At 44.7% G+C, this 11,652-nt stretch overlaps 2 protein-coding genes across 6 annotated transcripts in view; one reads left to right on the top strand and one right to left on the bottom strand.

The window, feature by feature from the left end:
* The first annotated feature begins 2,265 nt into the window (after positions 1-2,265).
* LOC108555570 (uncharacterized) overlaps positions 2,266-11,652 on the top strand; it is a 38,364-nt gene continuing 28,977 nt past the window's right edge. The window contains exons 1-6 of one of the 5 annotated variants that reach the window (XM_017911303.1): positions 2,266-2,685; positions 4,949-6,051; positions 6,139-6,281; positions 6,379-6,526; positions 6,595-6,829; positions 7,062-7,162. In XM_017911303.1, the coding sequence (XP_017766792.1) occupies positions 5,864-6,051; positions 6,139-6,281; positions 6,379-6,526; positions 6,595-6,829; positions 7,062-7,162 (815 nt within the window). In that variant the 5' untranslated portion in view covers positions 2,266-2,685; positions 4,949-5,863. Of the gene's footprint in view, positions 2,773-4,269; positions 6,052-6,138; positions 6,282-6,378; positions 6,527-6,594; positions 6,830-7,061; positions 7,163-11,652 lie in introns of those variants that run through there. The other 4 variants (XM_017911302.1, XM_017911300.1, XM_017911301.1 and 1 more) reach the window with 4 other exon arrangements.
* On the bottom strand, positions 7,542-9,719 carry sud1 (Prolyl 3-hydroxylase sud1). Its single transcript, XM_017911304.1, has one exon. It carries the CDS (start codon positions 9,511-9,513, stop codon positions 7,678-7,680), a length of 1,836 nt encoding a protein of 611 aa, XP_017766793.1. The 5' UTR covers positions 9,514-9,719; the 3' UTR covers positions 7,542-7,677.

Below are 11,652 nucleotides of genomic sequence, written 5' to 3'. Positions count from 1 at the left end.
CGATCCTTTTTGCAACGAACGACCTCGATCCTATGCTAAAACAAGAATCGATTAGAGAGATTACATTGCTCGCGAGACGTTCGGCACTTTTTGAATGCTTTTAATTTCTTCCGAGCATGTACGGAGGGCTTTCAGTCGCGTATCGAACGTATGGCTGTGTAAGCAGTGTTGTTTAAATCATCAGGAATCTGAGGCGTAGCGGTCGATCTTAGATCCGGACGATCGATGATCTTCAAGAGGAGAAAATAATCGCAATTCTCGAAGGGGTGGTTCACCGTGGATATTCATGCTCCTCGCGAGTACCGAGCTTTCGTTATCGTTTAACGGCTTTTATTTTTCCCTTCGGATTCGACAGCAATAAATTAGATAGCGCATTCTAGCTGTATCGATAGCCTTTTAAAAAGGGGGAAAGAAAAATTAAAAAATAGTGAAACCAACGGGTGAATTGTATAGAGACGCTACCGATTATTAAAGGGGCGTAAAATGAGAAATATTAACGTTATCGAGAGTCTCTCTAAATTTGTGCACGCTCATAGTTCCGCTGAAAGCGGGACTGAAAGTAAGCTGATTTCCACGTGAAACGTCGAATCGTACCTCGCTCGCATCGAGGCGCGTTTTACTTATATTTTTGCATAGCCATACGTAACGTTATAAGAAGCTTTTTACGTTTTCCTCCTTTTTTTTCCTTTTTTTTTTTTCTTCAGTTTTCTTTTCTCGTTCTTTCATCGAACGTTTTCGATCGTTCAAGCTATTTTTCCTTGTAAATCTCTCGGCAGGTCATGGTAAGAGAGCTGTGATTTCGAATTTCATTTTGAAGATTGCTTTACCTTCGGTTACGCATGGTAACAGGGAGTGAAAATCCGAGAAACAACGATCGCTGCCGTTTCTCCTAGCGATCTCAAGGAAGCGCTGAAGATTAACCATAAATTGCACCACGTTCAATCCGAATTACGTGTCCTACTGTAACCAGCACTCTTCTTTGTATTATATTCTTAGCTATTATCCATAATATATTCAGCGTTATAACATCGTGGTAACAATAATATTAACTATCGACGTAGAGTATAAATATATAAATATATATAAATATATATATATATATTTTTTGTATTTTACTTCTACCTTGGCTGCATTGGACTGTATCATATTGATTGTATGTGGCATGCTGAGGGCGTGTACAAATACGAAATAAAGATCAAATAAATTACGATCGACGATACTCTGTACGTTTCTTGATCCGCGTTTTATCGGCATCGGTAAAGGAGCGAATGAAATTCGTAAACGTTCCACGATCACGATATGTTCTAGTAAATACGAATATAAGAATATTATTTCTGTCGCTGATTCAGACAACGGAAGACGTGGATGCGTAATGTATGCAACAGAATTGCAAATTCTCGGAACGACAAGCCAGCACACGCCTCTTTCTTTCTCTCCAAGCCTGTTTTCCCAAGAAACGATGTGCTTGTACGTCGGCAGCAGTATCCCAGGGATCCATCATCGAAGAATGACACACGCACACGAATGACACGAACGATTGCAACACGACACGCGTGAAAACCCACGTGCACCTGGCAAACGCGTCACACCTTTGTTTCAAATTGATAAAATCTTGCGTCAGCTTCGACGATTCAAAAGTCGCGGGTCACACCTCGCGCAATCGCAGCATCGTCTCGCTATCGACGCTGTCCGACGTTACTTCGAGACAAGAAATTCATATTCCTGTAAAATACAAAGTCGACACGTCATCGACAACACTGGAAGACTCAAGACGAAACCGATGGCAGTCGGTGGCAGCGAGAAAAATCTTGCAATTCCGCGAGGATCGTGAAACTACGAATGAAAGAAGGGGAAGAAGATTCCGCTTCAACGGAAGAGGGTTAAACATGGAATTTTTGTTTTTTTCTTTGGATAACAATGTATGAACAAATTGGAGACATATGTTCCCAAGGAACGGTATAAATTAAGGCACTCTTCCCTCGATTAGAAGAGGGATTCGGAGGGAAAATTGATGTAATAAAGTCGCGTCTGCCCGATTTCCACGCAACCCATGAACCTTCTTTATCACGTACCCGGTCGATAAAAGTCAGTCGACAGAAGTGGTCGGTCGTGATTGCTAAAACGCCGAGAGTGCAGTGGCGGAAAGCGCAGGTCCGGGAGTTGGCGGGCAAGGTGAGACGAGAGAGGACAAGGGGGCTCGAGGAGCATAGGGATTTCCTGGACGCATTTCGATGCAGTAGTCGACAGCATCCCGCGGGTGGTCGCGATCGAATAGTCAGGGGCGGGAGAGCTGTCGAGCAGAGGGTTCAAGGGGAACCCCTGTCTCTTTCTCTCTCTCTCTCTCTCTCCCTCCATTTGCTCCGTCCAGCACGAATTCGAAAATAGCAGTAGGTGCTTTTGCGAAGGAGAAGCTCGCGTTCGACACGTGATCCTCGCGCGGATCGCGCGTTAGTGTGTTCACTCGCGTCTCTCGACCGGTGGTCCCTTGGTTTAATAAACGCGCGAGACGACGCCCAGTCGACGAATTCGAGAGAACGAGTGGACGAAGAGGCCGGTCGAACAGCAAGCCCTCGAGGACAGGGAATCCTGGCACGCCTCCAACCTCTGTTCATCGACAACGCCGATCTGGCGACATTCGATGTCGGCACAGCAGGCCGCGAAGTGTGTCGTTGCTATTTTCAGGTAGTACGTATCCCACGCTGCTCACGTACGGGCTCCCAGACTTCGTAGAGCTTTGCAAGCTTCACGGCCTTCCCTCCTGTTATCTAGCAAGTACGCTGTCAGTAAACGCTGCTCGGTAGCTCGCAGCACCCGCGACACTTTCGGACACGCACATTTCTCAACTCACTGCCAGACGGCTAGCCGATTGATTAACTTTTCACGAGGCGACCGCGCGCCACGACGCTTCCGGCGCGCACGTGCTCGCGAGGATCGCCACGATGGGAGTTCCCGTCGAGCGAATACCGACGCCGCCGGTTCGTACGAGTGTGTAAGATCATTAGCTCGGGATTACACCTCGGTTCGATTGAATCGCCGCGAAGGGTTCCATGGGATAACGGGACGCGTCGTGGGACAGCGTTGTTACGCTCTCGGTCAATGCTGAAATGCAGCACGCGAAACTCGAGGAGTCCGCGTTGCGTCGCAGAAACGCGGTTCGATGACTTAGAACGCATAGTTTCACGATGTAATCCACTTATGCCACGAGGAATTCCAGACCCGGAGTAATCCAGTTGCACTGCGAACTCGGACGCGTGAAAGCCTCGCGATCTCGCCTGGATTTTGTAAAATCGAAGAGGCGCACCGAGAAGAGGAGAAGATACACGTGTTTCACTGACACGCTCCATAAAGCCGGATGATAAATCAACGCGCGATATAGAAAATCGATGTAACGGTGTTCTCCCGCGTTACTCGTACAACTTGCTCGACCGAAAATGGGAAAGAAGGAAAAGATAGAGGGGTTAAGCCGGTGGAAATTCACGATCGAACGATGTTTCGCCGCCGGTTCGTCGAGCAGAGTTCGGTAAACCATGACGGTACACAGTCGCGTATAGGTATTTACGCTTTAATTACTTATTTTTCCTCGCCGCTCCAAAAACCCACCGATGTGTAATACAGCCTTTTGCGCGCTGCGGAGCTTCTGTGTGCGCGCGTAAAGCGCAACGATCGTACGTCAAAGCCGGCAGTGAATCTCCGCGAGCCGCAGAGCGCGGACGTTAAACCGCGGCGTGGCCGCGCCGATACTACAACCACAGTGCGAAAACTCCCACTGCGACCTAATTTTTCTATTTTTCCCACGTCTAATTCCCGCGTCTCGCTTAATCCGGAATATCGATTCTTCGTTCTCGTTCTCCAACGAAATACGCCAACACGGTTTCGAGTGGCGTGAGGACCGCGTGAACGCGCCGTTTAAAATTCACTTTCGCGGATTTCCGTCGTACGTTACACGAATGTTCCGACAAGATTCAAGTGCGACGCTTGGTTGACGAATCGATTCGTACCCGTGTGTTTGTACCCGTTATTTTTACAGAGGTCGATACGGTTTACCGATCGAAGCGAGTACGACCGTGCAAGTCGGGCAGAAATTGTTGACTGAAAATGTTCACCGAGCTGTCGCTCGTTTATAGCTGACATTTCGTGCGTTGGTAACGCGCAGTTTTCCGATAAGTTCCGGAAAGTTTTTTTAAAGCAGGAGCCGTCGTTGCAGAGTGTTCTCCCCGAGGCATCGAATTATTCCACGCTTTCTTTTTTAATTAGAAGTTGCGTCTCGGAACACAGACGGTGCTCCGTGCAATTATGGAAATCCATATACCGCTTCGACGCAAGCTCCCGGTATTCTTTCGAATTAATTAGCCGCTTAATTGCCATACGGCAGAGTTTCGAACCTGCGAAAGCTTTCGAGTGCATCCGATGGAAACGCGCGTAGCCTTTCGGTGACAATACGCGCGAATCCGCGGCCCGATTCGATTGCCCGCCGCGAAAATTCCCCAATGCGAATACTCTCTGCGATTTGAACCGTATCGTCTCTCGAATGGAACAGACCAACACGTTTCTTTACGCTCTTCTACCCGCGAAATACGATTCCTGATGGTTACAAAAGCCTGCAAACCGTATTGTTTCCGACGTTACGTGAAACCTCGACTGATCTCTTTCGAGGAAAAAGCGAGAGACAAAAAGGGGGCATTTTTATATGAAAGCAAATAAAGGGAGGGGGTAGGAGAATATGCTCGCGTAGCTATAGGCAGTCGGTGTCGAGCTCGTAATAGATCGAGAACGGTTCGAAACCGATTGTCTGAATACAATCGTCTAATGTAAGTCAAGTCGTGTATTGTCCTCCTTCTAATCATAATTGACGATTACGCAATGATCGCTCGAAAATAGGCGCCTAGACGACGCAGTACGCTGCGATAGATAGAGGAAAGTAATAACGCTCGTCGTCCTCTGCATTTAGGAAATTGGGATCACCCGTGTGCGGTTTTGCGCGGTTCAGGCCAGAGTCACGTCGTCGCGAGTGAAACCGCAGAAACGAGCACACGAACCGTAGAAACTACGCGCGACGAAAAAGGGAAGAAAAAGCTCGGAAATGTGACGGAAAACAGGTTCCCTACGAATATGCAAAGTGCAAAGAACGCGCGAGGAGACAAACATTTTTTACAAAGCGACGTGACCCGAGCATGCTTTTTCTACCAGAATCACGTCTATATATTTCTACGCACTTTTTCCATATGTCTATTCTGTAACGATATTTTCACGAGACGCGAGTGCGATCGAGATCGACGGATTACGCGGTAAAGGAGAGATCGAGGGGAGCCGATGACCTGGTCCGATCGGACGAATTTCCGCGGCGAGACGTCAGATGCGTCCGTGTCGAGGGATAAACAGCGATTCTAGTGGAATGAATGAACGTGACCCGTGGAGTTTTTGTGCGGATGTGACGAGCAGACGCACGTGCTTCGTGAATCGACGAAGATTTGCGATGGCCGGAATGGTCGCGCGTGCCAAACGCTTGGAAGAATCAACCGTTATGACGTGATACAGCAGCGAGAGGACTTTAGGTAGAAGTAGCTCACGAAGATTCCACGACTATTTTAAGAACCTCGACGAGCATAGCTTCTGAGAGAAAAGTAGAAACAGACGCGTCGCGAGACACATATCTCTGATAGTCGATGATAGCATAGCGAGGCAAAGATCGCATGGAAGAAATGACAATCTCCACCTGACAGCCTTTCAATTTTTTACCATTTTTCGTGACCGATAAGTGTGATCGTTTGTGAAACGGTAGAGATCGAGAGATCGATAAGTGATACCGAGTACGCAGAGATAGAGAGGGAGAGAGAGAGAGAGAGAGAGAGAGAAAGAGAGAAGCATGGAGAGAAGACCGAAAATCGAGATAGTCCGCGTGCCTTCGAAGGAGCGCGGTAACTTCCGGTCCCTAGACGGTGTCCGTGGCAATTACAGCCACATTCGCGTAGGCACCTTCTGCCCGGATCCGGAAGTCAAAGTGGTAGTTTGCGACAGCAAACCGCCTCTCGAGCAAACTCGCAAATTCAAAAAGTACGTATACTACTCTTCCTTTCTTCGATACGCTCTATCCCGATCCGATGGATCTGAATTTTGACTAATCGTGTAATCGTGTTTCAGGAACTTGGGACCAGTTTCGAAGCTGCTCAGACGGCGTCATCACGCGACATATCTTGCTACGAAATCCTGTGATAATATATATAGCGTGAATAGAAGTAGCAACTCCTTAGATTGGAGGGTTAATCAAGCGACGAACGAGCAAGGTGGGGAATTGTTTGCCTCGAACGATGGTCACGTTGTACCGTTATAGCCGAACCAGCGTTAAAACGACACGAGTAGCATTCTAAATTATCATTTCAGGCTTTCAATCTCGACAAAGCAGTAGCCTAGATTGGCGAGTAGGAAGATCCATCAACAAACTGCACTGGAAGGACACTACCCGTAGCGCGGAACAGCTTTCTAGAAGCGGAGCAATCAGTTCAGACCACCTCCAAACACCCAGTACAAAGTACTCGTTATTCTATTGCGCATAGTTGATCTAGAAACGACAGTTAACGGAGAACACAATTCCCGCAGGTCGAAACTCATTTCGCTATTACGACGCCTCTCCCCTCGCCTCTCCCGGCCGGGGAGCAAAAATTCTCTGCAAGCTTCGCCCACTATTTGCCCCTGGGTGCAGGTAGAGTACTCCTCAGACTCGATTAACGATGGATTGCGCGAGGATTCGCAGGAAAGCGACGCGAGCTTCCAGAGGGAACTGCAGCTGAACGAACTTCGGAAACGCATGGCTGGAATCCCTACCACTTCTCAGGTGATTTGTTACGATAGTCGTATATATATATGCTGCATTTCGTATGATTAGAAGCGATCGATTGTTGCTTTAAGTCGTGTGGAACAAAGGTAAATCGAAGGCGTGACCGTTAATGGTTTCCGCCTGGGGTAATTTAAAGAGAAGACGCGAAGAGTTTAACCATGTCGCATTTTTATTACCTTCGTGTCCGAGACAATTGGGATAATCTTTATCCAGAGATTTTACGTCCCAGGTCACCGCGAAGATCGTTAAGGATGGCAAGGAACAAAGCTCCTCACAGATCGAGATACAAGTGCAGCAACTGGCAAACGATTATACTAACGCCTCAAACTCGTAAGCTTCATTGTTTATTTTCTTTTCTTTTTTTTCTTCTCGAATACTTAGAACAAGAATTTCCACCGCTTTTGCATTGAACGGGAAATTAAGAACTGTTTCTTCAGAGTCGATTACGCTATAAAGACCAAGTACTCCGAAACCCCTGCATGCAATCCAACTGCACCTAACGTTAGCTCCGTAAGTAAAGGTAAACGATAGATGTATCACACCTAATAAACAATTGAGAATGTCTTCTGCACTGTGGTCTTAATCTCCACCTTAGATTTCGTAAGACGCACGAACACCTTCGTTACTTGATACTTGCATCTTATGCCTATCGAATACTACCTAGTAGGTTTGTAAGTTCGTAGAAATAAATGGCAAGAAATTGCTCGACGATAAATACTGACAATTTTATTAATACGAATACTATGATACATGCTGAGGACAGACAACTCCTGTCCACCATTCATTATACAATTGCCAAGTCATTCGAGGAACATACGAGACAAGACGAATCGTATGTATAATTACTATTCGTAATATGTACAAATTAGATTGTAAAAATAATCTGTACAATAATGATTCACGTATTTATGAACACGGCAAGTGCCTAACGTCTTGTAAACGAGGCAGAGGTGGTTATCTTTCGCTGGCACGTGAATTAATGCACCTTCTTGCTCTTTGGGATCCACGTAATCTATGGTATCCTCCTCGGATACGTGATTCGTATGAAATTGGATTATCATATCGAGAGCGCCCGGTTCAGACGTATTCGCATCGTCCATGTCTTCCTCTTGATCCGAACATTCCAAGGAACAATCCAACGGATCAGACAAATAGTCTCCGATATCGGACACGTCGGAATCGTCGGTATCTAGGATCCTAGCTGGTTTCTGCGGGGACAGATTTTCTAATTTCGACGAGGAAGACTGTTGCCATAAATTTTTCTTTTTCGACCGTGGAGATTTCGATTTAAGTATCTTTTTCAGTATCTCGTCCTCGTCGATGTCGTCGTCCTCTTTACCGCTCACTGGAGTATCGCAACCTGATTCGGTGCTCTTATTCTCATTGTTTGGTATCGATTTTTCCTGACCCCCTTTGCTACTTTTACCCAACGTCTCCAACGAATCTTCCTGCGTTTCTTCGTTTTGATTTACTCGTCCGTTGTTGGACTTTTGCTCGCTAGTGGACAGAGTAGACTCGTTCGTGATAGTTTTATCACATATTAACGTATAGCAACCTCTGGACCATCTCTGAAGCTCTATAACCATTTTCGGATTCATGTTCTCTTTCTCTGGTACCAGATCTAATTCCGTGTAGTTTTTTAACAATTGGAACATCGTGATAGACTTGAACATGTTGTAAAAGGTCTTTAGCAACTCGGGCAAGCTCGTTTCCTCCGCTATCTCGTAGTTACGAGTATCAGCTGGACCAACTTTCTTCCAAACGATAACGTCCGACGTCAAGTCTGTAGCAAGCTTTTCGTAAACGTCGTCTCTTAAGAAATTGGATAAAAAGGCAAACGATTCTTCCTCCATATCTTGCTGGATCTCTTTAACGATTCCAGGGAATAAATAACATTCCGTTACCCAATCGTTCAAGTTTACACGCTCGTTTGACGGCTGTATGTAGTCGAGTTCAATTTCTGGTCTTGGTGGTCTGTTGCTTATACTAAGTGGTCCATGAAACCAACCATTAATGGACCAACGTGATTTGTCAGGTGTGGTTACTTCAGCTACTTGATGATAAGAATTATTTACCACCTCGAAAAATACTAGGGAATTGTATTCCGGTATCAATGATTTTACAACATTTCTAGGCAGACCGTGTTCATCCGTGTCAAATAAATCCAATGTCCCACCGTCTTTTCCAAACCAATTTTTTGAAAGGTACAATATAAAAGCAATTCTACGGTCACCCATATTGTCATCGTGACATAGTAAATAATCTGTATCGTAGTAACAAGAACTCGACATGGATATCTTCTTGTTGAGTTCTATTTTAGTGTTCCGTTCCATCCAGGTTGCTAAATCTATTTGAAAAGTCTGATACAGTAACTTTAAATTCTCTGTATCGATATTAGCAAGATCGTTGGTTTGTTCAAACTGATAGAGATCTATGCTATTTCTTCTACTTTTGACATCCAGTAATTCGTTCTTTATTTCATCCATGAATTCCTCGCTGCAGAGGAAATTTGAAATTCTACACACTCTGAAGGGTTTCGATATAATTTCAAGGTTGTCTATCTTTATATCGGTAGAGCTGTGCCAATTTTGGAAAAATAATTGCTGAAAGTTAGTTGAATAGATAAAATCAGAGATGACAGAATGCTTTAATTTTTTCAGTTGCGGTTCTTCTTCAGCCATTACTCTGTATCTTTCTTAAAACAACCAACAAGAATTCTTACTTATACGTTCTTATTCTATCAGTCTTTATACTTTTTTCTTCGCATCAATAGTACATATCCTTGGTTACTTTACTTACAAATACTTTTCTAAATTGGTAAACTATATCACATTTTTTCATCTAATACACAGATATGTAGTATTACATATTTCGATCACGTGCATTCACCATCTGCTAAAAATTGTATTTCTGGTATAAATACAAACTCTGTCCACTAAAACGTTTATCTTTCTCAAAATATCATCCTCGAAGGTTATCGTTTTTCAATTCAGTTATCAGTCAATTGACAGTGATTGCCGCAGTTAAGTTTTTATTCAAAAAAACTTATGTTTCATTCTTTGCAAAGGTGTAGTGCTGATAACAGAAATATCACAGTTTGTCTAAATGCACTCACCGGACGATGCGGCACTTGCTTTTCGATACATGCGGCCCACGTGGTCGCTCGACCCGCACGTGTTCTGAAAGCAGTCGGTCGAATAGTCGATTAATAAAATCCCGCTCCGTCCCGTGATTGCACCGATTTTTGGAATAAATGATCGTCGAACGAGTTACATCGCTTTTTCGACAACTACGTACCAGAAATTGCACGTGTGTCCAAATTTAGCGAATTAGGTCTGTCGTTCCGTGTCACCACGCAGTTGCATTCTGCCCAGGGACTGCTGCTACTACCGCTGGCGAAAACGTTGATTCGATCGAAACCAGGGACGTCGCGAATTATTCGCGAACCCTGACCATACGCAGTCCCCTTGATACGTGCAATTCGTACTTAACCTTATTTCCTATCGTCTGACGTCATAAAGCGTGAGATTGAAATACCGCGATTGTTTAAAACCTTCACGCGAAGCAAATTTTTCTTTTGATAAGAATTCATCGATAAAACGGTGTTACGCGTGTGATAAAATTTATCGAACTTTAAAAATTGATTTAATTTTCCAACGTGCCGCAATATATCGTGAAATACCGAAAAGAAAAATACGAGAACGCGAAAATGTCGATATCGTAACTTTCTTTTTTTAATTTACCTAAACTGTACACTTTATTGTTTTCCTTTTCGCACTGAATAATACATTTGTCCAATTATAATTTAAATGTCGCGATTTGCATCGAAATCGAATACTTGCAAGTAATCATCGAACGTTTAATAACAAATTTTAACAATTTTATTAAAATATTTGACGAAATCGAATATTTGCGACTCTCGAAGTTGGTATTCTACATAATCGATATACAGTTTCTGCACTTTTAACGTAAAATGTCGTGTAAACTTGATAATTTTCAAATTTAAGCAGTCTTTGGGAGCAGAAAATTTTACGTGGAAAATCGAAACGGTTTGAATTGTCCGCGTCACGGTGATATAGTTCCGCGATATACCGTCGAGTGTCGCCATGAACGGTCGTGTCAAGATGGCGACAGTAGTTCACGTTTGACGGATGCCGTTGGTCGCATGGAAATTCGGGGCACACCCTGACCGTTAAATTGTACAAAGTGTGATATCGTCAGGTCGAATGTTCGATCCTTGTGAAATCCTAGTGTAAAGGACTCGCTGGCAATCCTGGAACTCGATAACAGGACGGCGTACGCATACGTGAGTAACGATACACGAGCGAAACCCACATACATACAGCGTGACAAGTCTCATCCTTTCCGCGTTTTTTATCCCTCGGGATCTGTCAACACACGGTCCTTTTTTCCTGAAAATGCATGTTGCCTGCTTGTCGTTCACCGATAGGCTCGATTACCAAGGGGTGGGGTTTTGCGGTTAAAATCGTCGACGTAAACAGGCGGTTAGGATTCTCAGGATCTCTCAGTCACCTTTTGTTTGTGTCGGGAGCACGTTGCACCGGGATCATCGGCGAAGCGATTTTATCGAGCCAGTGTCCCAAATGCGTTGAGAAATTTCCACTCGGCCGGTCACGTTCAGCTGTCAATATCGAAGAAATATCATCGATTCCAGTGTCTGGAATTTCCGTTTATTTTCCCGATCTGCTATCTTGGCCTTGAACCGGACTCTTAGTGCCCTACTGTAACGATTATGGCGTGAAGGAGCTTTCGAATTTTGAAATCCAGAACCGCGTATAGAGAACAGAGGTGAGTCAAGT

Source organism: Eufriesea mexicana, unplaced genomic scaffold, assembly GCF_001483705.2.
Source record: "Eufriesea mexicana isolate 0111107269 unplaced genomic scaffold, ASM148370v2 scaffold124, whole genome shotgun sequence".
In the NCBI taxonomy this organism is placed as follows: Eukaryota; Metazoa; Arthropoda; class Insecta; order Hymenoptera; family Apidae; genus Eufriesea; species Eufriesea mexicana.
The sequence above is the reverse complement of the archived record's forward strand: the minus strand, read 5'-3'. Positions and strand labels throughout refer to the sequence as shown.

What these genes read in the sequence shown, in the direction of transcription:
- sud1 (XM_017911304.1), bottom strand. Translation starts at nt 9,513, where the DNA reads ATGGCTGAAGAAGAACCGCAACTGAAAAAATTAAAGCATTCTGTCATC.